This window comes from Grampus griseus (assembly GCF_964374135.1).
Source record: "Grampus griseus genome assembly, chromosome: 15".
Lineage (NCBI taxonomy): Eukaryota > Metazoa > Chordata > Mammalia > Artiodactyla > Delphinidae > Grampus > Grampus griseus.
The window spans coordinates 20,724,820-20,752,553 of record NC_139009.1 but is presented as its reverse complement, the minus strand read 5'-3'; the positions used below and the strand labels follow the sequence as shown (position 1 = coordinate 20,752,553).

The 27,734-nt window shown below is 53.0% G+C and overlaps 2 protein-coding genes across 4 annotated transcripts; both read right to left on the bottom strand.

The window, feature by feature from the left end:
- Positions 1–314: 314 nt before the first annotated feature.
- On the bottom strand, positions 315–22,969 carry CAD (carbamoyl-phosphate synthetase 2, aspartate transcarbamylase, and dihydroorotase). 2 transcript variants are annotated; one of them, XM_082671883.1, is made up of 45 exons: positions 22,676–22,969; positions 22,297–22,436; positions 19,992–20,121; positions 18,980–19,122; positions 18,664–18,805; positions 18,306–18,477; positions 17,914–18,099; positions 17,630–17,742; positions 17,163–17,308; positions 16,774–16,905; positions 16,169–16,402; positions 15,822–16,043; positions 15,434–15,622; positions 15,076–15,200; positions 14,765–14,895; positions 11,977–12,089; positions 11,488–11,732; positions 11,025–11,271; positions 10,560–10,658; positions 10,155–10,379; positions 9,887–10,069; positions 9,444–9,662; positions 9,001–9,168; positions 8,206–8,388; positions 7,982–8,086; positions 7,307–7,546; positions 6,979–7,060; positions 6,512–6,678; positions 6,182–6,346; positions 5,909–6,040; positions 5,486–5,687; positions 4,928–5,118; positions 4,693–4,833; positions 4,381–4,482; positions 3,907–4,003; positions 3,572–3,622; positions 3,235–3,279; positions 2,958–3,127; positions 2,773–2,847; positions 2,039–2,251; positions 1,708–1,833; positions 1,354–1,509; positions 1,167–1,268; positions 890–984; positions 315–777 (listed from the first exon to the last, which is right to left on the bottom strand). In XM_082671883.1, exons 1-45 carry the CDS (start codon positions 22,755–22,757, stop codon positions 675–677), a joined length of 6,729 nt encoding a protein of 2,242 aa, XP_082528009.1. In that variant the 5' UTR covers positions 22,758–22,969; the 3' UTR covers positions 315–674. The 2 variants fall into 2 exon arrangements, with proteins under 2 accessions (XP_082528009.1, XP_082528010.1); XM_082671884.1 differs by lacking the exon at positions 3,572–3,622.
- A 150-nt stretch (positions 22,970–23,119) lies between these two features.
- On the bottom strand, positions 23,120–27,715 carry ATRAID (all-trans retinoic acid induced differentiation factor). Of its 2 annotated transcripts, none has more exons than XM_082671881.1 (7): positions 27,309–27,715; positions 26,505–26,626; positions 24,630–24,701; positions 24,325–24,396; positions 24,102–24,223; positions 23,681–23,778; positions 23,120–23,455 (listed from the first exon to the last, which is right to left on the bottom strand). In XM_082671881.1, the coding sequence occupies exons 1-7, from the start codon at positions 27,405–27,407 to the stop codon at positions 23,351–23,353; spliced, it is 690 nt and encodes a 229-aa protein (XP_082528007.1). In that variant the 5' UTR covers positions 27,408–27,715; the 3' UTR covers positions 23,120–23,350. The 2 variants fall into 2 exon arrangements, with proteins under 2 accessions (XP_082528007.1, XP_082528008.1); XM_082671882.1 differs by having other exon boundaries at positions 26,572–26,626; positions 27,309–27,434.
- Between the last annotated feature and the right edge of the window lie 19 nt (positions 27,716–27,734).

Genomic DNA, 27,734 nt, shown 5'->3' with positions numbered 1-27,734 from the left:
ATGCAGTGGCCACCTCAGCCACTGAGGAGAGGATTAACCAGAGGAGAGAAAAGGCCTACGGGATAATGAACACCGCTAGCAGAACGCAGATGCTCAGCCCTCCCTTCACCACGACTCATGCACCTGAATTGAGGAAGGAGGGCTGGACACCTATCAGTGTAGTGTGGGCCACGGAGAGCACCAGTAGAATGGCATGTTCCCGCCCAGAACCCCAAAGAGCCACCACTCTGAAAATGGGGGACTGGCTGCTCCCCTGGCCAGAACATGAGCCTGCCCGGCAAGGCTGCTCTCGTATTTGGGAAACTATTCTCGTTTTCTAGAAGAAAGCTCTGCCTATTACACTTAACATCCTCTGCTGAAGCCAGGATACATGCAAGGAAGCAAGAACCAGAGGCAGCTCAGCTGTTTTACTAAGTCAGTGGAAAAGTAACAGTACAGATTTCAGGTGCAATAAGGGAGACGGGGCCGACTGGGCCCCAGCATCAGAGGCCCCACCCCCATGCTAGACAGCTCCAGTCCAGTCCAGCGTCTGAAGCGTGGTCCACATGTGTGTGCGTATGAGCACATGACCTATCTGGATGCCCGAGAACATCTACTAAGTGTGCTGCCTCCGTGGAGGGCACCGGATTCCATGCCCAGCAGCTGGGCCTGAGAAGAGGCTGAGGGGTCGGGCCCTAGAAGCGGCCGAGCACAGTGGCTAACAGAGCCATGCGGATGTACATGCCATTCTCCGCCTGCCGGAAGTAGGCGGCTCGGGGGTCCGAGTCCACCTCCACACTGCAAGAGAAGGAAGGGTTACCATGTGCCCACGACAGCCTGAACGGACTGAGTGCACTCCCAGAGCCAGACCCCGCCCCCAAGCGTATCCTCAATTTTCACGCCACGTCACCTTATCTCATTGACTCGGGGCATGGGGTGCATCACCACCATCTTCTTCTTGGCCCGGGTCATGATGTGGGGAGTGAGGATGAACTGGCCGAAGCACTGCGAGGCAGAGAGGGGCCCCGTGAGCACGGCCGGGCAGGGGCGGCTGCGAGCCCACGAGCCTGGGTTCCACCCCCCGTCCTCGCACTCAGTTGTCGCAAGCGAGGGACCCAGCTTTCCCGGCTGCCAGTCTGGATGCCCAGCAGCTCCAGCCCTGGCTTCTCCTCAGCCCTCGTGCTCACAGCTTCATACTCCTGGCTAGACCCAAAGCGCTCCTTCTGGATGCGAGTCATGTAGAGCACGTCGGTGTCGGGCAGCGCCTCCTCGATGCTCTCAAATTCCTCCTGGAGGGTGAGGCCCAGCCAGGGTGAGTGTGGTGCCGGCACTGACCGCCCAGCCCAGGTCCCCCACGGGCTCCCAGGGCCTGACCTGCTTGGTGCCGCGGGACGCCACGAAAGCCCGCACGTCGGGGGGCATGCGCAGGCTGGGAGGCGCCACGTAGCGCAGGCTGACGCGATACTGGGTGAGCAGGCAGGCCAGTGAATGCACCGTGCGTCCGTGCTTCAGGTCCCCAACCATTGTGATCTGGGGAGGAAGCCGGTCACCAAGAGGGCCCCCAGACTGAGCACACCCGCACCCCCATTTTAAAGCTCTCGGCCTCAGAACCAGAACGTAGACCTCAGAATGCGCGCAACACGCGCTGAAATGCAGAAACCACCTCCCCACTGTCCCCCTCTCCAGACCATCACCAGGCAGGCCTCCAACCCCTGCCGCCACCCTCACCGTCATGCCGTTGACCGTCCCAAGCTCCTCCCGGATGGTGAAGATGTCCAGCAAGGCCTGGGTGGGATGCTCTCCGACCCCATCCCCGGCATTGATCACTGGCCTCCGGCAGTGCTTGGCTGCCAGCTGTGAACACGGGGACGAGGAAGGAGAATCCTGTCTTCTGCGTCTCAGGGACCCCTACTCCCTGCCGCAGTCCCACTCCTCCTGGGGTCCCCGCACCCATCTGGCCCGACTGAGACCTGCAGTCACAGGAAGTGTGGGCAGGAGGGCCCTCGTGTCCCTGGGTCCAGCCAAATCAATCCTGCCCCGGCACACAGGCCGGCCTCACCTCCACCGCTCCGGGCTGGGGGTGCCGCAGCACCACGACGTCGGCGTAGCAGCTCATGGTCTGCACCGAGTCAGCCAGGGATTCACCCTTCTGGACGGAGGACGTGGCTTCTGAGAAGCTGAGCACGGCGCCCCCCAGCCGGGCCATGGCCGCTGCAAAGGAGCTGCTGGTCCGCGTGCTCACCTCGTAGAACATGGAGGCCATCACCTTCCCCTGGGGGAGGCAGGAGTCATGTGTGCACACACGTGTTCACCTTGGGGAGCGCGTGGGCTGATGCCTGCCTCCCCAACTTACGCAAGAGGGGTGCTAGAACCCTGTCCCCCAAACCTTCCCATGACCTGTTGTAGCCTTGACATTTCCACCATAGTGTCACTCTGAGCTAAAGGTCTGCCTCCAAAAAGCCATTGTTAAGAGTCTGAACGAGACATTCATTCTCTGGGAGAGAAGGAAATACCCTAGACTTCACTCCCACGAATACACCAGCACCAATAACGTGACCAGATCAGCGGGCCTGTGTGCTGGTGCTCAGGGCCCCGCAAGTCAGCTGAATACCGATCGGAGGAGGGCAAGCGTGGGGGCGGCCTAGAGGAGCAGGACCTCCCAGAGTAGGGCTTACCTATGGAGGGTGTGGACTCACACGAGGGGACCTATGGCAGGGGAGGGAGACCCCTCTGACCACCGCACAGCCCTGCGGACACGGGCCTGGATCCCCAGCCCACAGTCCTGACCCTGACCTTGAGGATGTCGAGGCTCCGCTCCTTCTGCACCATCATGCGCAGCGTGTGTGCCACGTTGAACAGGTGAGACATCTAAGAAAGATCCCAAGTCAGCTGGAAAGGCGGTGGCCCCCAGGGGCCCTAGCCCCGACTCTCCAGGTCCTCAAAGCTCTGGGTGTTCCCCTCCTCCCTCCCCCAGGCACCTGATCCTTGGTGAACTGCTGGACAGACAGGATATGTTGGCCCACCAATGAGTGCAGCAGGGGTGAGGTCTGGGGGTGCAGCAGGCCAGGGGTCCCCAGGTTCTGGGGCGACGCCTGTCTAGGTATTGGTGGTGGAGGGTAGCAGGTGCCGTCAAGGGTTCCCATCAGCTCTGCAGAGTGAGGGACGGGGCGGAAGAGGCTGGTCAGAGGGTTCCTCCTACCCAGGCCAGATCAGAGAGGTCCCCAAGGTGAGCGCGTGTTCCGGGGCATCTCTCACCTGGCTCAGCTGCCTTCCGGGAGGTCTTCTCCTTTGGCTCCTCAGCTACAAAGAGGGCAACAGGACAGATGTAAGCCTGTGGCTGAGGTGTGTGAAGAGCCCCCGCTTCCCCAGGACTCCAGACCACAGTGTCTGTGTTAAACCAACTCACACCACAGTAGCTACAGCAGGTTAGGTGAGGGCAGGAAGGACCGGCAGCTCTGGGCACGGACACGTGATTTCCCACAGGGGCTGTTGTGTGTGATCAGTGGTGCCCTCCCGGAACCCTCCCAGTTGGCAAAAGGCTCCTAGGCAGGGAGAACGGCCAGGCTCACACCAACCAACAACCTGGATTTACCCCACGCTCTGCTGCCCCATGGGATCCCAGCTCCCAGGCGGAGGAACACAGCTGCCCACAACAAAAAAGGGCCTGTGAGAAGAAGCTGTGGGATGCCTCCCTCAAGCTGGGCGGGCTGATTTAGGCAAAGGCGGGCACAGCAGGTCAGATGAGGGCAGCAGGAAGGACAAGGTAAGTGGACAGAGGTGAGGTGCTGGGGGGCGCTGGGACAGTTCCTAGGCCACAAAGCCCCCAACCTCAGCCCACCTGGGACACTGCGGGGGAGAGGAGCCCATCTGGACACGTCTCTAAGTCCAGGTGGCCCCACCCTCCACGTCATAGGACCTTCCTCTTACCTGGCAAACCTGGGTCAGAGGCTCGGTGGATTCGGGGCGGCAGGTGGAAGCGGCCATCGGGAAGCGCTGGGATGCCCCGGCGGGGCCTCTCTGGGGTCTGGAGAGACAACACTGGGTACTGACCTGACCCTCCTCAAATTCAATCCCTCAAGAAAAGCCAAACTGCTCCCTGTCCGCTAGGATTCTACCTCCATCATGTCCCCTCAGCCCCGCCTCCCACTGGGCTGCCCTCAACAGGCGCGGGCCCACTGGCCTCTCCAAGACGTCTCTCTGCTTGGGTTAATAATGGGGTGTGTTTCCTGTGGGAAGACTCCTAAACTGAGTTAATTCTATGTTTTGCAGTAGAGGGGGTAGGTGGTGAGGATATTAAGTGTTAAGTGACGAACGTTCCACTGCCCCGAACCACCAATGCTGCCAGCCGGACGCCTGACTGTACCCCCAACCCCGCCCCCCAGCCCGAAGCAGCGCGCATACCGTGTTTAGCTCACTGGCGGCGGGGGCCGAGGGCGTGAGCTGGGGAACAGCCCCCTGTGGCCACTTGCGTACATCCTGTCCGTAGCCCGGCGGCACCAGCACCTGCGGACAGAAGGCAGGGGCGGGCAAGTGAGCCAGACTGGGGTCCTAAAGGGGTGGAAGCCAGCGAGAAGAAAAAAATGCCCTGGGGACCTGCACCACCCGCACCCAGGGCAGTTGGACGGGTAGTGGGACCACAGAGATGTGCTGGGGTGGGAGGAGAATATAGCACGAGCGGGTCACGACCGGCCTGAGCATGGGCCACACACATACCTGCCCGTCAATATAGGCAACCTCTCCTCGCAGGACCACACGGCGGACGGTGCCCTTCACCTTCTGCCCTTCAAAGGGTGTCCAGTGGGCCTTGGAGAAGGGCATGTGGTTGGGGACCGTCCATTCATGCTCCAGATCCACCTGTCAGAGTCACGGGTTACGCCAGGCACGGGCTGCGGCGTGGAACGGCTCCCAGGGCTGGGGAGCCCCCGCCCCCCGGCCTTCAACCCCACACCTCCACATAGGTGTCCTCCTGGGGCGGCAGGTGGAAGATGCGCCGGGGGTTGTGGTGCAGTCGCTGCAGCAGGTCATCCAGGCTGAGCCGGCCCTCGCTCACTGCCGTCAGCAGTAGGGGCAGCATGGTCTCCAACCCCGGGAAGCCGGGGGGTGGCTGGGGCCCACACTTCTCATCCACGGCGTGGGGGGCTGGGAGAAGAGAGCATGACCCTCGGAACCGATCGCCTCCACACACGAGAGGTCACGCACGCCACCAAGATGGTGCCTCACTACCAACCCCGATGCTAATTTTTTCTGGGAATCAGAAGGTAGGGAAACTGGGACTGCTGTCATCTTTGGGGGCCCACCCCTTTCACCCACATTCTCTCATTTACAGTTTACTCATTCGTTCTTTTAGTAAATATTTATCAAGCACCTATGACAGACCAGGAACTGTATTAGAGGCTGGGATCCTACCCAGATCAAGGCCCAATCTTCACGGAACCCAAGGTCCTTGCCCGTGAGGATGGGGCACGAGCCCGCCCGGGCAGAGGGGGTTCGGCCTGGGCCCTCTCACCATGGTCGGAGGCAAAGCAGTCGATGACGGCCATGTTCTCCCATAGGGCTTCCACATCCTGCCGGGAGCCAAGCTCAGGCCGAACCTCCCCCTTCCCGGGCCCCAGACGCTCCAGGTCATCGCGGCTCAGGAACAGATGGTGGGGCGCCACCTCACAGGTCACCGGCAGCCCCCGTGCCTTTGCGGCTTTAATCAGCAGGATCTGGGGGAGAGCAGGGAGACCTCGAGGAGGCCTCCCTCCAGGCCCCACCCTGCAAAGTCCCCGCAGCCCACCTCCCCTCTCGGAAAGTCATGGGGCAGATGTGCTGGGTACAGGCTCCAGGCTCCCCTGCTCGTGCCCTGCCCCTCTCCTGCCCCCAAGGACTACCCTGATCACCTGGAGTTACTGGGAAAGCAACAGGGGCACCTCTGCTGGGCTCTCACCTCTTCCTTCCGCGCCACGTGACAGATGTGTACCGAGCGCTGGGTCAGCTGGGCCACCATGAGGACGGCGGCCACACTCTGACGCTCTGCGTGGGCCACAATGGGGAGGTGGGACGGCCACGTCTCGAAGTGCTGGGGGCAGGAAGAACATTCCGGGACCGTGCAGAGCCCAAGCCCTCACAGAGCACCTGACTCACTGCTGCCAGCCCACTGTGTGGGGCCCTAAGCCAGGAGGTACTGGTTGGCTGCCTCCTCCCACCTGCCCACCCCTACCTCCATCCACTGGGCCACACTGTCCAGCCGCAGCTCGGAGAAGGTCTCGTTGAGGTAGAGCTTCAGCCCTGCAGCAGACCCAGCCACAGCACCCAGGGTCCCTGCGTTTTCCGACGAAGCTCCGAGGAATAAGGCATAGTCACAGCGGGCGCCGGCCTCTGCCAGCTGGAGAGGGTACAGTTGAGATTAGGCCCCTCAGCACCGGTGCCAGCGTGGCACCCATGCATGGTCTGGGCCCCTGGGGAGGGGCAGAGGGAGCAGGGTTCAGGGAGGTGGGGGAGGCTGGTGGGGGCATGGGGGTCACCAGGAAGCAGGAGAACAAGGGCTCACCTTCTGTGCCAGGGCCAGAGCAGGGGCATCGATGATGGGGGGCCGGGTATTAGGCATGGCGCACACCATGGTGATGCCCCCGGCCAGGGCAGCCGCTGTGCCTGAAGCGAAGTCCTCCTTGTGTGTCCCCCCTGGTTCCCGCAGGTGCACGTGGACATCAATCAATCCTGGGAGAACACGGAGGCAGCAGATTAGAGGAAGATTCCGAGACACGCAGGGCATCAAGGAGGTGAACTGGGGTGGCAGGAAAATAAGCAGCGACCGATACAAGTGAGAGGTGGTGAGGTTTGTCAAGGGCATCGTGGATGGAGGAGTAAAAGAGCTTAGGGTGAGGCAGATTCTGGGCCCTCCCCACTCTGTACACTCCAGGGCAGAGTGGGCCCCACGGCCATCCTGTGCTGCACCCAGGGTCCATGCAAGCTTCTACCAGTGTCCAGAAACCAGGTTCTCTCAAGAGATGCACTTACCAGGTAGCCGCACGAGCTTCTGGGAGGTCATGCAGTCAACATGCACCTTCAAAGGAGGGGCTGGCCCAATCTGTCCTAGGGCCTGCAAAGTGGGAACCACGGTCAGCTTTGACTTAAGGGCAGCCTGGGAGGTGCAGAGAGGGATTGGGTTTTCCCATAAACCAGGCTTCGGCCTCTCTATACCCACCTGCTCTCTCTGCAGCCACAAAACTTGATCACTAGCATAGCTGTTTCGTACTGAGATTTCCCAGCCCCAGGGCACGCTCACTTCTCCCTCTTCCCCCACTGACGCTGGCTGCCCCCTTCCCGGCACCCAGGTGTCAGTTACCTCCACAAACAGTTTGGTGCACTTGATATCGATGATGAGGGGCACGGAGAAGTCAGCGGCCAGGCGCCGGGTGCGGTAGCCCTTGGTGACAAAGGAAGAGAGACGCCGGCCCCCGGCCCCGCGCATGGACAGGTTAATCACTAGCTCGAAGTTCTTCTCAGCGAGCTGCTCCAGGATACTTCGCTGTGGTGGACACTCTCCATCCACTGCTTCTTCAAAGTGCCAGTCCACAGCCGTTACCTGTGGCCCAGAGACAAGGTCGGGGCCAACCCGAGCCTGGCAGGGGCCAGGAAGGCCAACCGGAAGGGAGGAGAGGTGGTCCGGGAGCCCATGAGGAGGATGGGGACCAGGCTACCTCTCTTAGCTACAGGCAAAGCATTTTTCTTGACAAGAAAGGCATCTACACTATGGTTACCAAGGACTCTGCGGTATGAGCCCACACTTCACGCAGAAAGATAAAATTCTGGAAGGAAACATGCCAAAATGTTAACAATGGTGGGGAGGTCATGAGGGAATTCTTTTTTTCTCTTTGCTTCTCTGTATGTTCTACTGCTCTACGTGGAATATATAATTTATACAATGACAAGAAAAGCAGGCGAACAGGGAGAGAATTCCTGGGTGCTCTCACACCCTTGGAGAGTGGGCAGCGTGGGGTAGGGCAGGAGCAGCCCATACCTTGACACCGTGCTCTGTATAGAAGTCAGCAGTGCCCAGGCTGGCGTAGAGGCTGTAGCCCAGGCTCTCCAGCAGTCGCACAGTTGGGAGCAGCTCACTTTTGTTCTGAACCAAGAAGGAGGATGAGGCTGTGTTTCTCCCGTCTTCCACTTCAAGGTCAGCCCTGGCCCAGGGAGCCAAGGCCATCTGTCCCCCCATCTTCAGGCACCCCCCGGATTCTGTACCTTATAGCTGCCAATGGTCAGCAAGATGTTCTTCTTGGGGATCTTAAAGCCAGTGCTTAGCATGGCCTTGAGGTAGGCCTCACAGCGGCTCTCCCCGAAGCCAGCCACTTCCCCGGTACTGGTCATCTCCACACCCAGCACCACATCAGCACCCGCCAGGCGGGAGAACGAGAACTGGGGCACCTGAGAGAGCAGGAGGTGAGTGAGGCCCAGGCGTGATAGGCCCATATCCTGCACCAGTGGGGGGGCCTCAATCCCCTCTCTCGGCCTCCTCCAGACAGCGGGGTGAGCCTTCCCTGTGCGGCTCCACGTGAACCCACCAATCATCAGCTGCTTCCCAAACATGCTCGGGCTCCCCTCGGTCTCCACGAGGCTACTCCCTGGCCTCGGAACACCTCCTCAACAAGCTTGGCCAATCTCAAATCTCACATCCTGACCGTCCTCCAAGGCTCATTCCAAATACCACTTCTTTTCTTGAGCCTTCTTGAGGGTCACCACCCTCTCTGGAAGTCGCACCTCCTTTAGCATTTTGTTTTTATCTCTATTATGCAGGTTTATCACACACTGTTCTAGAAACAAGCTGTTTTTGGACCCGACTTCTCTTGCCTCCCATCACTAGAGTGGAAGCTCCTAAGAGACAAAGACCATCTTATTGCCCTGACGGCCCAGGAAGGCCTTGCCCACAGGAGGTGCTTGGTTTATATGCCGACTGACATATAGCTTGTGCAGGAGATGAACTCCCTCCACTATTTGCCTCCCCGCTGACTGATAACCTCGGGCTTCAATCCTCCTTACCTTTACCCCCACGACTCCAGAGCCAGTCATGAGCCCCACAGGCTCCACTTCTTCCCCCATGATGACCCGCGTGGCCAAGGCTACTAGGTCCACACCCAGGGTCTTGGAGACGAAGGGGAAGGAGCGGGAGACACGCACGTTGCATTCAATGACTTTCAGCTGGTCGTCCTGGGCAGAGAGGGACTGGTCGGGCCTTCCACAGGTGGGCTTGTGACACCATCCCAGGGACCTTGGCTCTTCCCCCCACTCATCGTTCTGTGGGTCATCAACCCGGGACAGGGGGCAGGGTGACTATTAGAAACCCTGACAATACTGTGGGCTCGAGCTGTGACCCTGCCCCTCAGGCTTTCCTCCTCCGATGAGGGCTCCCTGGCGCCAGGGCCGGCACAGAACAAGGAGGCACCACGGACCTCTGGTCCCTGCCTTTTGCCCCCTCTTACTACCTTGGCAATGAGCTGCAGATTGAAGGGTCCTGTGACCTGCAGCTCCTGGCCCACGGCGTGCACGATGGCTTTGATCCGCTCCAGGGTTTTGGCAGTGATGTCCTGCGGCGGGGTCACCAGTGTGGCATCACCTGAATGCACACCTGCGTTCTCCACGTGCTCGGAGATGGCGATGGCTGCCACCACACCATCACAGGCCACAGCGTCCACATCAATCTCCTAGTGGGTGGTGGGGGGTGGGCGGCGTGCAGGGCAATGTGATGTAGAGCAAGGGCCATCTTCTTCTCCCGCTCGCCCCCGCAGGAAGCTTCCCTTCCTTTAAGAGCCCTGGCACAACCCGTCCTATCCAGCCCCCTGTGCCTACAAACTTCTGTAGGACCAGAGAGGGGAGTCGCCTCTGAGGCTGGGAGCCTGCCTGCAGAGACCTGTCTGCAGCCTCCCACCTTGGCCTCCTGGATGAACTTGGAGATGACCACGGGGTGCTCCTTGGAGACAGCTGCCGCACTGCTCAGGAAGCGCTCCAGGTCCCCATCGGTGTAAGCCACGTTCATAGCAGCACCACTTAGCACATAGGAGGGGCGCACGACACAGGGGTACCCCACGGTCTGGCAGAACTGGCGGGCAGACTAAGGGCAAAGGGAGCTTAGCTGGGTTGCTCACACTCACCCGTGATGTCATCCAGCCTCCAGACCCCACCAGGCCCCAGCCCACCTCTAGGTCACTGAGCTCCCTCCACTGAGGCTGGCTGATACCAATGGTGTCCAGGAGCCGGGAGAACTTAAAACGGTTCTCAGCCGAGTCGATGGCTTCAGGGGAGGTGCCCAGCACCCGGCACTGCTGCCGATGCAAAGCCATGGCCATGTTGTTGGGCAGCTGCCCGCCCATGGACAGGATCACGCCTTCGGGGTTCTCTAGCTCATAGATGTCCATCACCACCTACGGTGCAGGAGGAGAAACAGGTGGCGGCAGCGGGCAGGGTCAGGGGTCTGAGTCTTCTTGTTCACTGCTCTTCAGCCTTCACCCTCAAACCCCACAAGTTCTAAAGAGTCTTAGGTCCGTCAGCTACTCCTACTTGACTGGCCTCCCAGGTTAACGGGCAGCCTTCACCCGTCTCACCTCAAAAGAGATCTCATCGAAGTAGAGTCGGTCACACATGTCATAGTCGGTGCTGACTGTTTCTGGGTTGTAGTTCACCATGATGGTTTTATACCCCATCTGCGACAGCGAGGGGAATGACATTCAGCAATCAGATGGGAAGAAGAGCACCGAGAGAGTAAAGCCAAAGCAGTACTCCAGAGAGCACCGCCTCAGCTGTCTCTGAAACTGCTGTACAGGACGGCTGCCTTGGGAGGGAAGTCAGACCAGCAATGAAGCTATCGGAAAAGCAGATACAGAGTTCTGGAGAGGAACCACATGTGAGGCACAGGACGGCTTAAGGGGACCCCCCCAACCCAAAGCCCTGTAATAGATGTTAAGGTGCAGCAATGACTAGAAAGCGCCAGGGTTGAGTGTGGGTGGAAGGCAGCTGCCAAAGCTGATTAGAACAGCAGAGAAAACCATAGGAAAGACTAGCTCTTGGACCTTTCGGAGCTGCTGGATGCAGCCCACAGCACACCAGTCAAACTCGACGCTGGAGCCGATACGGTAGACGCCAGAGCCCAGGACCAGGACATGAGGCGTTCGAAAGCTGAGGTCATGGGTGGTGCCCCAGTATGTCAGGTACAAGTAATTTGTCTGGGCTGGCCATTCAGCTGCAACTGTGTCAATCTGCTTCACCGCTGGGCAGATCCCCAGTTCCTGACGCAGCTTGCGAACAGCCAGCTCTGTGCTGAAGAAGAAGGGTCAGAAACGTAGGCCCTGGGAGTGGGGTATGGACCAAGTAGAGGGCGGAGATCCCAGGTAGGGATCAGAGAGGAAAATTCCCAGGGCTGAAGGTCAGGGGCCTCCAAAGCTCCCCACACCCTCCCCTCCGAGGGCCCCTCGCTGGTACAAAGGTTCTCTGCCCGGCACTTCTCAGCCCGAGGCCCTCCCCGCCATCCCTGACCTGAGAACTGCGAGGGCAATCTGCTTGTCTGAGAAGCCGAGGCGCTTGGCCTGCTGCAGCAGGGGTAGGGGCAGAGACTGTCCACGGTGTTGCTCCAGCAGCTGGGTGTGTGCTACGATCCGCTTCATTCGGTGCAAAAACCAGCGGTCGATGCGAGTAAGTTCGTACAGGCGATCCACCGAGTAGCCAGCCCACAGGGCAGCTGCCACCACAAAGATGCGCTTGTCTGTTGGAGTCTCCAGCTCCTAACGGGGAGAGGGCAGACAAGCTAAGCCTCCGCTTCCCCATCTGTAGAAACAAATCTAGTGATACGTCCTCAGAATAATGAAACATGAGAAATGAAGTCACCGAACTCTCAGCAAAGTGAAAACACAGCAAAGGTCCGCCAGTGACTGCTGCTAGTACTACTGGCAGCAAGCTCAGGGGCTGGGGACAGAGAGAAGCAGGGTCCGTCCCGAGGGTACTGCCAGGGGAAGGGGAGCCGCTTACCATGTCACTGACGGGCTTGACTGTGTGATCAAAGCCCACGCAGTTCTCATCCACCATGCGCAGAGCCTTCTGGAAAGCTTCCTCAAAAGAACGCCCAATGCCCATGACCTCACCTGGAGGGATACCATGTGAGCACTGAGGGCCAGAGGGCAGAGGCAGCTGGGGGCGTGCTGCCCAGAATGTCTGTAGTTGTTTTGTTTTTTTTTTTTTGGCCTCAGCTTGTGGCCTGCAGGATCTTAGTTGCCCAACCAGGGATCGAACCCGCACCCCCTGCAGTGGAAGCTTGGAGTCTTAACCCCTGGATGGCCAGGGAAGTCCCCAGAATGTCTGTAGTTTACAGTCAAGTCCCACGGTTGTGGGATTTATGGTGTTTCATTGAGAATCTTACACTTGCACCTCTTCTCCCTACCATTTTCATGTTTTGTGTTTATTAGTGAAATGAAACTAAAATGCCTACAATGGGCATGTGGATACTGGAACATGTTGCACTTGTATCACAGAGGCCCCACCCACCCGTTGGGTTATCCAGTTATTCGGTTTGCTTTATTCATATTGTGATGATACCATTTGGGATCTGGCTTACCCTTTAAAACTTTTTAAAAGTCTGGGAACAGGAAGATGATCCCATCACTCTATAAATCCATCCAGAGCTAATCACATTTACAGCTATCACTTTAGAGTACTTCCTCCTGGACTTTTTTCAAATATGTTTTATACATGATTATAGTACACACATAACTTCTATCCTGCTTTTTCCCTCATGGTAAGCTTGTTCCCACATTCTATGTCACTTTATTACCAGCCGTTTAACTCCTGTATGATTTACCATAATGTAACTGCTCACTTACTGTAAGACATTTAGTTTTGACGTGTTCATCATTCTAAGTGAGGCTGTGATGTTTTCCGTGCTTTAGGTTATCTCCTTAGGATACATTTCCAGAAGTGCATGGGCAATAGGTAAGATAAATCTTCTGGCCCTTGATAAGTATTAGTGGCTTTATAGAAGTCTGCGCTTTACAATACAAAGTATAAATTTAACCAATCTTCTAAGAAGTGTGTGTAATCATTTAAAAGTTTTTGCTAATAAGCAAAAATTATTATCTCATTTTAACTAGATTTATAACTACTAAAAAGAGGGAACTTCCCCCATCCCCCAGCCCTGCTTATTGATTTCCCATTCTATAAAGTTCTGTTCATGTCCTCTGACAATTTACCCTAGGGTCTTCAAATATTCCTTACCAAATGTATTTTTCTGTTTACAATCCTAACATTTGTTTCTTTAAAAAAATTTTTAAAACGTCAAGATGGTACCAGTAATGTTAAGTAAGTGGATGAGTGATTTTGCTCAATTCCTTTGTAATGTGGTTATATTATAAAAGTTTTTATTCTGGGTAAAAGAAAAACCCAATGCACTAATACATGCAGGCCTAGAAAAATCCTGGAATCACACATATCCCCAAATTAATCTCTGTATGACAAGATTACAGGTGATGACTCTTCTTTGGTTAAACTATCTTTTCTAATTTCTCAATGATTCATGTATCTTACTTGTATAATAAAAGTTACAAAAAGTGACCATGGCAGATCACACTCCAAGAACACTCAAATAGATGTAAGATACTTAAATGTCTCATCTAGGAATCAATTTTTGATTGTCCTATTTTCAATCCACTTCTTTTAGCCACACTTTATGGCTTCATTCCCATGTTTATTATAATTTTTACGTTAACAGAAATTCATCTCCAGAAGGAACAACTTGGCAGTCCTGTAAGATTTCTAAACATTCTGAGATCATATCTGAGCTTAGACTTACGTGTTTAAAGGCTACTATTGCTCTTAATGGAAAATCTGGAACACAGCAAAATGCTCTTACCCTTAGCTGGTGGCACTTTGGTACATGCACATGCTTGTTTTAATGGAAATGCTTTGCAGGACAAACCAAGGCAATTTAAAGGGTCAGTATAAGGAAGCATACTAACTCAATCCCAGCACGCTCTCCACTGCTTGGAGGCTGACCATCATGCCCATTCACTATTCATTACTAAGTGTCCCTGTTTTTATGAAAAGGTGTCTGATGTCCTGCTCTGATCTTAGACATTGTATTAAACAACATTTCATTTAGTGCCCATGGCAGGAAGTGCCCAGAGAAGGAGACACGCTCAGCGTGGCTGCCACTGCGCTGACTTGGCCTTAGAAGTGTTCATAGGAAAACAGCAGTCGTCGTTTCCCTGAAGCAATCAGTATTTAAACAAGCGTGGAGAACAAACTGTCACTGTATTAACAGCCTAGTGACGAGGCCATGGGCAAAATGCCATGAAGTGCTGTGCGTGGAGTTTCATGGAACTGGTCTCACCCATGACAGGCAACATACTGTAAACAGAGGAACATAAGCAACTAGCAACTGATCTAGTTTTCAGTTCTTGGCTCCGCCCTTTACTCAGGCACACACTTGTCTTCTGTGGGACCTGCTTACTCATTCGTAACATGAGAGAAATGAGACAGTCCAATGGCTATCACCCCATCCCAAGATTTTTGACATGCCATCTGGGGAGTGGAGGTAGCATGTGTATTCGGACAGATTTCCAGATGTCTTTGATTCCCGCCCCTGAGGAGGACTGCTATCTTAGTTGGAAATATTAGTTCTGAGAAACCGTGTTCCCAAGAAGCTGCTCATATAGGAGCTGAAAGATCATGCCAGGGAACTGACTCTATGACATTCTAGATGCTTGGGACATGTGGGACCCCATGAGGTGATCTGGGGAGGGGGCTCCTGGGGTGTGTCTCTCACCGACACTCTTCATGCAGCTCCCAATCTTTGTGCTGACACGGAGGAACTTGCTGAGGTCCCAGCGAGGAATCTTCACCACACAATAATCCAGACTGGGTTCAAAGGCTGCTGTTCCCCCTGTCACCGAGTTCCTGGGAGCCATCGGGTGAGGGTGCCAGAGGACAGAGCAGGAGATGTAAATGGTGAGCTTCCAGATAGTTCTCTCCATCCCACACATCCAGGCCAACGTCCTTTCCACGTTCCCTGTCCCATACATGTTTTTTTAAGCTCCCCACCACCTTTCCTCCCTGATCTCTCCCCAACCCTTGTACCTGAGTTCAGGTAGAGGGATGCCCAAAGCCAGCTTGGCTGCCACGTACGCCAGTGGATAGCCTGTGGCCTTACTGGCCAGGGCGGAGCTGCGAGAGAGCCTGGCATTCACTTCAATGATGTAATACTGCAAAGAGAGAGAACAGAGAAAGAGTTACCAGATAACTGGCTTAGAAGGCCTGCCTAGGAAAGGTCTCAGAAAGGCAGGAAAATAAAGCAGCATCCTCCGACCCTACCGAAGATAATCCCAGCTTCTACTCCAGGGTCTGTAGGGTTAAAGGGCCTCTTGGCCTAGAGGCCCCAAAATTATGGAAGGCAGTCCAACAGCTACAGTATCAGCCCCACGGCCTAGATTCTCACCTGCTCAGACTCAGGATTCAAGGCATACTGCACGTTGCACTCCCCAACAATTCCAAGGTGCTGAGTCACCTTGATGGCCGTCTGCCGCAGTAGCTGGTACTCCCTGTCATTCAGCGTCTGGCTTGGAGCCACCACTATGGACTCCCCAGTGTGGATGCCCAGTGGATCTAGGTTCTCCATGTTACACACCTGTGAAGGGAGAGTCCCAGAGTGGTCACTGCCAAAGGGAGTCAGGAGAGGCAGAAGGCTGCATCCCAGGGTCCTGTTGCCTCTGGAGACGCACCCATCCTGGGTCTGAGGGACATCGAACTCTCAAAGATATCAGCTGGACCCCGGCTCTTACAAGGGCTCATACTGCCTGATGCTATGCCCCTCCTCCGTCACTCACCGTGACACAGTTGCCATAGGTGTCTCTCACCACCTCATACTCAATCTCCTTCCATCCTTTCAGGGACTTGTCTACCAGCACTTGGCTGGTATGGGCAAAAGCTGGGGCCACGAGAGCAGAGAGCTCCTCTTTGTTAGAGGCAAAGCCAGAGCCCAGGCCCCCCAGGGCAAAGGCTGCGCGCACCAGCACGGGGTACCCCAGTCTCTCGGCAGCTGCCTGGGCCTGCAACGAGCAGAGACGGACAAACGGATCAGGCCTTGACTGCGCGCTGCGCGGAGGGCTCCTGGACCCGGAGAGAATACGACGTCAAGGAAACAACACCTGTCCACCCCAACCATGCCCCGAACCTGCTCAAGAGAGTTTGCTGCCTCACTGGGGGCCACGTGCTCTCCGATCTCGGCCATCCTGGAGGCGAAGGCGCGCCGATCCTCAGTCAGCTCAATGGTCTCCACGGGTGTGCCCAGGACCCGGACCCCATACCGAGCGAGCACCCCAGCCTTGGTCAGCTCCACACCACAGTTCAGAGCTGTTTGGCCCCCAAAAGTCAGTAACACGCCATCTGGGCGCTCATTACGTATCACCTGAGGGAGGAGAGAGGAATAATAGTCATTAAGACCCTGGGGTTAGGGAGTGGATCTAAGAAGTTGGAAAGGGCTTCCCTGGTGGCGCAGTGGTTGAGAGTCCGCCTGCCGATGCAGGGGACGCGGGTTCGTGCCCCGGTGCGGGAAGATCCCAGATGCCGCGGAGCGGCTGGGCCCGTGAGCCATGGCCGCTGAGCCTGCGCGTCCGGAGCCTGTGCTCCGCAACAGGAGAGGCCACAACAGTGAGAGGCCCGCGTACCGCAAAAAAAAAAAAAAGAAAGAAAAAAGAGAAGTTGAAAAAACCCAGAGTGACACAGGATCCCCCTGCCCACGTGGGTCCCCTCCTCAGTCTAGCCTCACCCGAGTCATACCTGGGTTACGTAGTGAGGCGTTATTGGGAGGAAATAGACCTTGTCAGCCAGCCCCTGGGAGGTCTGCACGGTGGCAATGTTGGGGTTGATCAGCAACGTCTGGATGTTCTCCTCCTTCAGGGCCTTGATCGCCTAGGGGGACAAAAAGGGCATATCGGCCTCGAATGCAGAAGCAAGATTTTCAGTCTTAGACCAGTATTTCTCTTCCTCTTCTCCCCTCCCTGGACTCTCAGTCCCTAAAAACCCACTTCTGTTCCTCACCACCTCACCTTTCTGCACATTCCCCAGATCTCCTGGGTCACTTCCTCCCTACAACTAATGCTCATGCCTCAGCCCTGTCTGCTCCTGAGGGCCACACACCCAGAGGGTCAGGGACGCACGTGCTTTACCTGAGAGCCTGAGTAGTCAAACTCTCCAGCTTGGCCAATGGAGAGGCCCCCTGAGCCCAGAATCAGAACCTTTCGTGGTGGTGGAAGCCCAGAGCCTGGGGTGGGAATCCCACGGAGACAGAGGCGCTCAGCCAGCCGCTCTCGAACTATGGAGGCAAAGAAAGTCATAGAGTGTTAGAGCTGAATGAGACCGAGAGGTCATCTAGATTAACCCCTCACTTTACAGAAGAATCAAGAACAAGTCATGCCTCTAACGAGTGGCAGAGGCAGGACCAGAAGAAGCCAGGACTTGTGATTCTGGGTTCCTTTGAATAGAAAAAGCATACATGAATCATCTTGGCCTGACTGCCTTCCAGCCCTCCCGCCTAACCTCCCAAACACCTATCAGTTTCCCGAGACAGGTCCATCTTATGCCTCTCCTGGAGCCCATTCTTAGATCCACAACCCAGTTCTACTCAAGTGCTTACCTGTCTGGCCCCCAGGGTTCCTGGTGGTGGCTTCTTTCACAGTGTCCAGAAATATATCAAAAAGAAGTTCCATATCTGAAGGGCCAGCGTGGTGCTCTGGGTGAAACTGGACACTGTTGAAGAGAGTGGATCACGAAAATTGCCAGCATCATCGGCAGCCTTGGAGGTAGGTAGTGGGAAAGGTGACGGGGGCCACTGCTGCACTTTACTTTTTGATCTTCAAGTCCCAGTGGGCTTCAAAGCCGTACAGATCCAGTCATCATGCCAGAACCACCCAGGCTCACCTGAAGAAGGGCAGGCTCTCATGTACAATGCCTTCGTTGGAGTGATCGTTGGCGTTGGTGAAAAGAGGAAGCCAGCCTGCTGGCAGTGAGTCTGTTTCCACAGCAAACCCATGGTTCTGGGATGTTAGAAAGCAGCGCCCAGAGCCCACCAGCAAGCATGGCTGGTTATGGCCTCGGTTCCCATATCTGGAGATGGAAACGTACTGAGTCACAGGCCCCTTTCACCCTCCCTTCACTACTGTACCAAACCCAGCTCTTGCTGATCTCACGATTCTCAACAACCCGCACTCCTATTTCAACACTAATGAACACCAACTCTACTCCCAGTCCCAAGACTCCCCACACCTCATCATGTCAGAGGTGTGGGCACTTCCTCTCCCCACAAGTCCCACCTCATCTTGTAAGTCTTGGCCCCAATGGCTAAGGCCAACAGCTGGTGTCCCAGGCAGATCCCAAAGACAGGTCGGGGGTTCGGTTCAGATAAGACACGGCTCAGTGTGGATACCACGCTGGGATAGGAGGCGGGGTCGCCAGGGCCATTACTCAGAAAGAGACCCTCATACTCTGGAGTGGGCAGAAAAGATGATGTCAAAACCCGTGGTTCAACTAGAGAGAAACACCACTAGAGCAAAAGCCCTTATCTCCACCTTCTTCCCTGCAGCTCATGTTGACTTTCAGCAACTGGACCGAGGGCCAGACCTTCCACCCATGCTGTTTGTCTGTCACCTTGTACAGACCTAAGCTACTCACCCTGACTGTCTAATGTGTGGTCCCAGGGTACCACAGTGACCTCTGCCCCACGCTGGCACAAGCATCGGATCTGATTATACTTGAGGCCACAGTCCAAAGCAAGGATCCGAGGGGTGCCCCCTGAATTGAATACCCGTGGGACCTGAGGAATAAAGGGCGATGGTTGACAGCTGTGATTAGTAGGTATAATGTGCACACACAACAATCCCTACCTTGGAGGCCTCTTCTGGTTCTCCCTCAAGTGTTCACCCCTCAGTATGGGCAGAATATAACTACTGTGCTTAGTCTGGGATACTCTCCCACTCTACCTCTGTACCTTAATGGAGACCTCCGGCACCAGGGCGCGGGCATTGGGGTCCAAGAACGGCAGGGTTGAAGGCTCCGTCCCATCCTGGACCAGCTTTCCCAGCAGAGACCCTTGCTCTCGCAACTTCTTAGTCAGCTCCCGAGTGTCCACTCCTGCCCAAACAGCAGACTCTGAGAGATCACTCCCCCAACGCAGTCACGCATGACGTCAGACTTCCATTTCAGAGCCTGAGTCACACACTGTGACTGTTCCATGGGCATCAAAAATCCCGGGCTATCCTGCTGGAAGTACCCTACCATGAAGTACTCTTGCCCCCAAATATCACATATGAATTGAACCACCACTCCAGATCTGTTTACAGAAAATAATACCAAGGAACAAAAGAACACGCTAAATGACAATACAGGAATGTAATCAATAAAATGCAGACTGTGGGGTATTCTAAAGGAAAATCAACGGTTTGTGTCAAATAGGTTACAAGGCCCAAAGAGTAAAGATTATCAACCAAGTGCAATGTACAGACCTTGCGCAGACCCAGATTCAAATAAACAAAGTTTTTAAAAAATCAGAAAGTTGGAGAAATTTGAAACATTCCTTGTATATTTGATATTAAGGAATTAACTGTTAATTTTTAAAAGGTTACCGTAATGTTACTGTGATCATGTTTTTACAAGGGTTTTTTTTTCACAGCTATTGAACTCTCTGTGGGTGAAATGATATTATGTCTGAGATTTGCTTCAAAATAATCTGGGAGTTGTAGTAGTGGTGATGAAATAAGTTTAGCCCTGAGTTGATGAAGCTGGGGGTTCATTATCCTATTCTCTCCTTTTGCATGTTTGAAATTTTCCATCTGAGTGAGAGCTCAGTTCCTTCCCCCAGCTCCAGCCCCCAGTCTAAAGCTTTGGAATCAGGTACACTGTATCACAATCTTGGACTCAAGTCCCAAGAGTCCACAGAGTCCTTGATTCTTTCCATCTGGGTATCTGTGCTCCACTCAGACACCCCTGTGCTTGCACCATACCTTGTAGGCCGGGTATGCCACGCTGTTGCAGCCACTCATGCAGGGTACAGGTGGCACTCCAGTGGCTGGGTGTGGGGCAGCACTCTCCTACCACCAGTCCTGCCACGTGGATCCCCGAGGATTCAAACCACTGTCGATGGGAGGAGGAGACTGTGAGGAGCCAAGGGCCACACACCTTCCTGCAGGGCCATGGACCCTGTACTCCAGCCACACTCAATGACCTGTCGTTCCTTTAACATGCCAAGCACCTCATGCTTTTGCCTTTTATCAGCAATGCTGTCCCCCGCATGAAACACTGAACACGTGGGCCTGGGGTGCCTGATTAGTAATTGAAATGACATTTTCCTTTTCCCTTCCTTTTCTTCTATCCCCTTTTCCATGAAGTCACCCCCATTCTCACCCACTGCAGCTTGTGTCTCCTCCTTAGAGCTCACCTAAGTTCACTTTGTTTCTACTTGACTTGCTATTTCCATTGTATTACAAATGTGTCCAGATGTCTTCATCAGCGAACTATGAACTCAAGAGCAAGGTACCTGACACATGATAGTAGTCAGCGTTTACTGAGGGCCCACCTGGTGCCAGGCACTATAACAGATGCTGGGGGAGGAGCACGAGCATAAAAAAAGACAAGGTCCTGTTTTCAGAATGTTAATTTGCTACCTACGGAACCAAAAAATAATAAAGTAACGTAGATAAAACAATATCATAATCACAGGGTGTGATAAAAACATAGTGTAGAATAGGCAGCGGCACAATACCTTACTAAATAAAAACAAAGCTTCAGGGTGCAATACTAGGCATTATACCCCCACCCCACCCCCACCCCCCACTTCGTAAGGGATTATCATTAAAAAAAAAGGTAATGTACGGCTTCCCTGGTGGCGCAGTGGTTAAGAATCCGCCTGCCAATGCAGGGGACAAGGATTCGATCCCTGGTCTGGGAAGATCCCACATGTCGCGGAGCAACTAAGCCCGTGAGCCACAACTACTGAAGCCCGAGCGCCTAGAGCCCGTGCTCCGCAACAAGAGAAGCCACCACAATGAGAAGCCTGTGCACCGCAATGAAGAGTAGCCCCCGCTCGCCGCAACTAGAGAAAGCCTGCATGCAACAACGAAGACCCAACACAGTCGAAAATAAAATAAATTTTTAAAAAAATTAAAAGAAAAAAGGTAATGTAAATTTGCTACTCGATAGATAAGTTTATAATAACTAAGTAGAGAAACAGATTGTTTATCTAGGAGAAAGTGGCATATTTAAACTACATCTGCTTAGTGGTGGAAGGTTTAAAGAAAGATGAATGGGATCTGAAGGCTAGTTTGGCAGAACCCTCCATGGCTAGGTGTCTGCACATGGACAAGTGCATTTATAGCATATGTGCTGCAGAAGCATCCGTGGTGGGCTGGTGGCTCCAGGAGGCCTTACTCACCTTGGCTGTCAGGGCCTCAATTTTGCAAGTGTATAAACTCAACTTTGACATGTATCTAGAGTTGACAAAGCTGAAGACTTAGGTCAATTAACCAAGATAGTGCATTATAAGCTAGAATGCAGTGAATTTATACAGAATGCAGTGAATTTATGTGATGAGGAATGGTTCTTCCAGGAATACCAAGCACTTCTCTTTCTTAGAGTTTCCTTTTCCAAGTGTCAGGGTGACAGGGAAAGCATATTAAGAATTAAAGGCTCAGTAACCCTAGAATTAGGACAAAGTGAGTTTTGAGGAATACTGCACCGGAGGCTATGGCTGCTCTAAAATTAACTTGTGTTGATTTTTTTTTTTTTTTATTACTTGAACTCTCAGAGGGCAACTTAGTTTCCAAATTCCAGACGAGGAGGAATAGGAGAAACCTCACTGAGAAGGAAACTGAGTTTCTTATCTACATACTGTAAGAACTCTACTGAAAAGTGGTAAAGAATGAGGCAAGGTAAGGAAAGCAGGTTTAGATGACAATCAACTTCATTGGTCTGGTAGGTGAACTGTGACCCACCATCACTGAGAAGGGTGTGACCCTAGTTTCCAGTCTCTTTCCCATTAATTTACGCACTCTTAAAGCACTGCTCCCATCACATCACTCTGCTGCTAAAAAATTTTCACTGGTTCCTTACTAGAGCCCAGACTCTTCGCCTTCGCCTCCAGCACTCTGTGCTTCTCAAGGTGTTACCTAACAAACCCTGCAGAGTGCTTGTCTATCACTTTAGTGTGTACCTGCTTTCTCCAGAATGCCTAGCGGAATGTCAGTGTCTTCACTAACAGTTAACAATTACTGATTTGAAAAGGAATGTAGAGAAAGCATTGGATGTGGCTACCTTGCTGAGTCCGAACTCATCCACTTCATCTGGGGGAATGCCGTAGTTACCAATCAGAGGATATGTCAGCACTAAGATCTGTGCTTTGTAGGAAGGGTCAGTGAGGGCCTCGGGGTAGCCGACCATACCGGTTTGAAACACTGCAAGAAAGAGGCAGAGCTGGGGCTTAGGCAGGGCACTCTTCGGAGCACTGCCCCGAGCGAGGATAATGCCCCAGTGCAGGCTGCCCTGACCGTCAGGGATAAAAGGGGCCGGGCTGGGGAATGGCGGGGGAGGGGGTGTGCAGGCGGGAAAATGGCGGGGTCTGGGCAGGGCAGGCTGGGCAGAGAGGGGCAGCAGAGAGTGGGATGAGGTCGGCAGCCAGCCCGGACTTGCTTACCCACTTCCCCGGCAGTCGACACAGCGGCCCCAAAGGGCTGGCCCCGCAGGACCGACCCGTCCTCCAACACCAGGGCCGCCATGGGAGCGGAGCTCAGAAGCCGGGGTGATTACAGAGAAGCGGGAAACGCAGCAAGCCCCAGCGGATGCTAGAACCACGTGAGGACGGCGCGCCCGGATTCGGTCCACGTGGCTAGCCGCGCCGGTGTCTGGATCAAGGGCGGCGTGGACCGCGCAGGAGCCCAAGCGCTCTAGGCGGCGGCAAACTGCGGCGGCGCGGGCAGCTGGCGGCGTGAGGGGCGGGGCTAGGAACGTGAGGGGCGGGGCCAGGGCAGCGAAAGGGTTGGGTCACCTCCTCTACTCTACCCTGCGCGAAGCGATGGGATACCTGAGAAAGCCCGCTCTCCCAAAGCATCCTTTACCACGCCAACCAAGAGACGAAAAAGAAAAAAAGAAAAACTGTTTATTATGGTCAACAGCACAAATGGGAACCGGTACTAGTCCACTCCTGGACTGGGTCTACAACACCCAGGGTTGTGCAAATTTCCACCCTCCTTCCGACGGCGGCCTCTGCCTTGGGAGGGAGGATCCGCTGACCAATGATGTCTAGGAAGCAAATCTCCCTGGCTGGACTATGATGGGGATGATCTTTAGTCAGTAGGAAGACCTATGTGGTTCATGAAGCCTTGGCTTTTCGACGTTGAGTCCCCCAAAGGAGGGTGGAGATGGATAATGTGGTGGATCCCAGAATACCAAAGAACATGAGCAGTGAGAAGGAGCCCTGTGAATAACAGACCAAAAAAACTTCACACAGGGTTACACCAAGGGCTTACAACCTAACACCCAGTTCTTTCCTAGCATACCTGTCCCCTCACCCAGGGCAATTCTCTTATAGTTTCCTTCTCTAGGTGATTTGCATCAGCTCCTGGTCTTATGGCTCTTCTTTCAGAGAGGTACTTACTCTATGCATTTCTCTTATCCCTAATTAGAAGACCTAATTCCTCACCTGGCGCATACACTTGTAGCCATGGAAGCCTTCAGCACAAACACACTGCAAGCGACCTGGACCATCAGGTGCACAAGATCCATTCTCAGGACACATTTCTGGGAGCCAGAGAAAAACAGAGAACATCACTGGATTTCATTAGGTATGTTTCCCAAATATCTCCTTCAACTTAGATTCTCTCAACTGTTTCTAGGTCAAAGGTAGCGAGGAAAGATTACAGATAATCAGAACATTGTCATCATCATCATAAAATTATTTTAAAAATATTAACAAAAGGTTAAGACCTTTTCTCTCCGAGGGGTTAAAGCTTCAGAAACCCAAACAAAAGGCACTTAAGCAACTTTACTGTCTTTCTGATCTAAATCGGAGAATACAAGAGAGGAAGGGCAGTTTCTGGAGGGGTGGAGGTGAGACAACATACCTGGGTCCCCAGTGCTGTTGCAAAGGTTCCTTTGTTCTTGGCAGGTTTGGTTGTTTATATAAGAAGTGATAGTTTTCCAAGCATTAATACCTCCAGGACAGTTGACATCTTGTGGCAGTATCCTGAACACAACACAGGCAGTCATAATATGCAGCCTGAAGTTGCTGAGTTCACAGCACTGCCTCTCTTTGGTTCTCTCCCACACCCCACACCTCTTACTCACAGAGTCTGGAGCTGGGTAAAGCCACGGAAGGTGTTGGCCAAGTCACCCTGGAGGGAGTTTGCCTGCAGGTCTCTGCAAAGCACACACTGTTAGCACTGTGCTCTAGGAAAGCACCTTACTTCCATTCACACATGAATGTGTGTGACTGGTAATCCAGTGTGTTTCTGGACTGGTAATCCAGTTCTCATTCTGAGTTGTCCAAATGTAGACAATATTTAAACATCCTTTTAGGAGTCCATCCTCAAAGACTTTCCCATCAACCCTTTGCCATAATCACCTTTTGGGAAGGATAATTAACGACTTACATGATGATAGCAGTACGCGCCTGAGGAAAGTATGGACCGGGGTCCTTCAGAGAGCAGTTCTGGAGATCCAGCCTGAGGAAATAGGTAATCAGCAAAACTGTGTGTCTCTCCCCTTCATCCAAGGTAAGCTAATACAACCCGCTTATCAGCTAATATTAATTGAACACAGCTGTGTCGGGGCCACAACCTAGGTACTCTGGTAGATGTTTTAATCCTGCATTGTCCAATTAAGTCACCACTAGCAACATGCAGCTACTTAATTTAAATTTAAAAAATTCAGTCTTTCATTTGCACTAGCCACATTTCAAGTGTTCAGTAACCACTAAGGTGGTTAGTGGCTACTGTATTGGAAGGTACCGATACAGAACATTTTCATTGTGGCAGAAAGTTCCACCGGACAGTACCGTTCTTATCAGTATATCTATGCATCTGTGCATATATTGAAAGAAATTTGTTTCTTGTCAGGATTAGTGAAACTCACTCACATTGTAATATTATGATTCTCAGATCCACAAAAGGCCATCATATGGGAAAAAAATTCAAGTCACATAAATGAAAGTTTTTTCCAAGTGCATTTCCTACCACAGATTGGATGGATGTAAACTACTGGATATTAAGGTCCATGCCACACTATTTTTTATTCAGTATCTATTGCTGTCTGTTCCTTTATTCTACAAATATTTACTGAGTGCCTACTAACTGCAAAATTTCGGAGAATTAAAAATAACATTCAGTATCTTAGCTTGCAAGTGGCTTACAATGTAGTAGGGGAACAAGACCATCACCAAAAATAAAAACAACATTAAATTAAAATATGAACAGTATATAAAATTAATTTGAGTGGTACAGACACTAAGAATTAGAGGAAATAAAAAATAAAAAGAAATTACTCTGGTTTTTAGTAGTAGGGAACATTCACAAAAGATGTTGGAATTAAAGGACAGATATGTTTTAATTTGGTGGAGGAAGGCAATTTTAGGCAAAGAGAGAGGTTTGAACAAAGAAAGAAAGGCGGAATGCTTTTGGAGGTAGGAGAGTCTGGCTGCTGCCAGACCCTCATGAAGGGTTTGGGTGGACAAATAATTGAAAGTAATGCTGAAAAGGTGGGTTGGGCCAGTCTATGGTAGTTTCTGGTTTGAACTTTATCCTAGGACAACAGACAATTATAAGTCTAATTTTAAAGCCAGAGAGTAATAAGGGAAAAAAATTGGTTTTCATAAAGTTTAATATAAAGAAGTATTTAGGCAGATGAGGGAAAGAGAAGAATGGAAGCAAGACATGAGACATTTTGAGTCTGAAGTGAGGGTGCTCTGAAAGAGGAAATGTTTAACAGGAACCTAGAGGTACCCACATGTATCTGGAGCTTGGAGAGAGGTCAAAGGAAACTAAAAGAGATCTAGTTTTGGGAGACACCTGCATAATGGTTGAAGCCATAAGAGGTGGATTCTCAAGAGTGTAAGAGGAAAACAATGCAGAGACTAATCTGCATAAGGGGACAAGAAGAGAAATTTGCATCAAAGACAAACATGAATTAATGAGAAGGGGAAGAAAACCATATTCCATAGTGTCCTTCAGGCCAAAGGAGTCATTTCATGCAGACACACAGTAAATAAGCCAAAGAGTTGACAATAAACAAAAGAAACAAGCTTAAAAAAATGCTAAAAATTATGACTTTTATGCATTTCAACCAGGCAGAACCACAGGGTTGTTTACTTAGCCAAAAATGCTATAACAGATTAAAAAGTCTGAGACTCATGGTTTAGATGCCTCCAAAACAGGCACGAATATTTATCTCAAAAGCCAATCAGGCAAGCCTTGAAGAATTTGGTTTGGGAACTCTTTTCCAGTATCCAGGGATGTCTTCTCCTCCCTCACCCCAGGATGGTGCCCTTCCTATTCAGGCAGCAGCGGGCGTGCAGCATTAGGTCTGATGTCTGCTTACAATAAAGAGCCACTTCTGACAAATTTTGCACACTCCCTGGACACTGGATGCATATCTGCAGAAGAAAGAAAACTGTTAGGACTCCAGAAAGAAAAGCCAAGAAACAAACAAGGATCAAAAGTTAACTGCCAGTACACTCTCCAGAAATCCTCTAACACAGGGCATGGACGTGTCCTACCTTTATGTCAGGTTTACTAGAAGACGCATTTCTTTCCCTTGGAACCAGGCGCCAAAACAGCGCACCAGAGAATTTCTGTACCAGATCTTGTCCAGGGAAGGACCTCATCTTTGAGAATCACTATTCGGACATACATATTATGCCCTCTCCAATGACTTCTCAATCTGCCAGCCCCGATTTGGCGGGTGTAAAAGGACTGCAGGTACACAAAGAACTCATCAAGCATTACAGAAAGTACAGTCCTGCCAACGCACGATATACGGCATTCGTACGCTGTTAAGCTTGCAGAATGGCCAGAGGTCTCGTTTGTAGAAAGAACGACTTAAAGTTATTCAACGATTTTAAGGTGCAAGGAGGTCAAATTTAGAAGGTCTTTGGACGTCGGCAAGGAGAAGGCGCTGCGAGACAGCGGCCTGAGTACTCGGAGTGGGAGCTGTATGGGCTACGTCTAGGGAGGCCCCAGGGACGAAATCGGGGCTGCGCGGAAGCAGAGGAGTGGGGAGAGCCGAGGGCCGGCAAGCAACTCTGTTTCAACCCAACCTTTAATTTGCTTCAGTACCTCGGGTAGCGCCAAAGCCCTTTCCACGCTCAGAACGAGGAGTAGGGCTGCAGCCCAGGGCACCACGGTCAAAGGACTGTCGAGCCCGCGAAGGGCCATTTTCCGCTCCCTCTGTCCTTCTTGGCTGATCGCGAGACTTGCGCGTGTGGCCCCGCCTCCCACCGTGTCACGCCCTCGCCGGGGCGTGGCCTAGTCTGCCAGGCTAGTCCGTTGGGCCCGTCGGTCCGGGGAGGGCTAGGGGACGCTGGTAGTCGCGGAGGTCAGCGCTCTTCTCTATGTGCCCCAGTCCTCGTTCGCGGGGAACTGACCACCCCCTTCTCCTTTTCCCCCTTAAGCGAAGGCCTCCCCGTCACTGCTCCCTCAGCCCCGTGTTCCTTGCGCTTGGAGCCGGAGTCGCGTATCCGTAGCGGCTGGGGGTTAATCCAT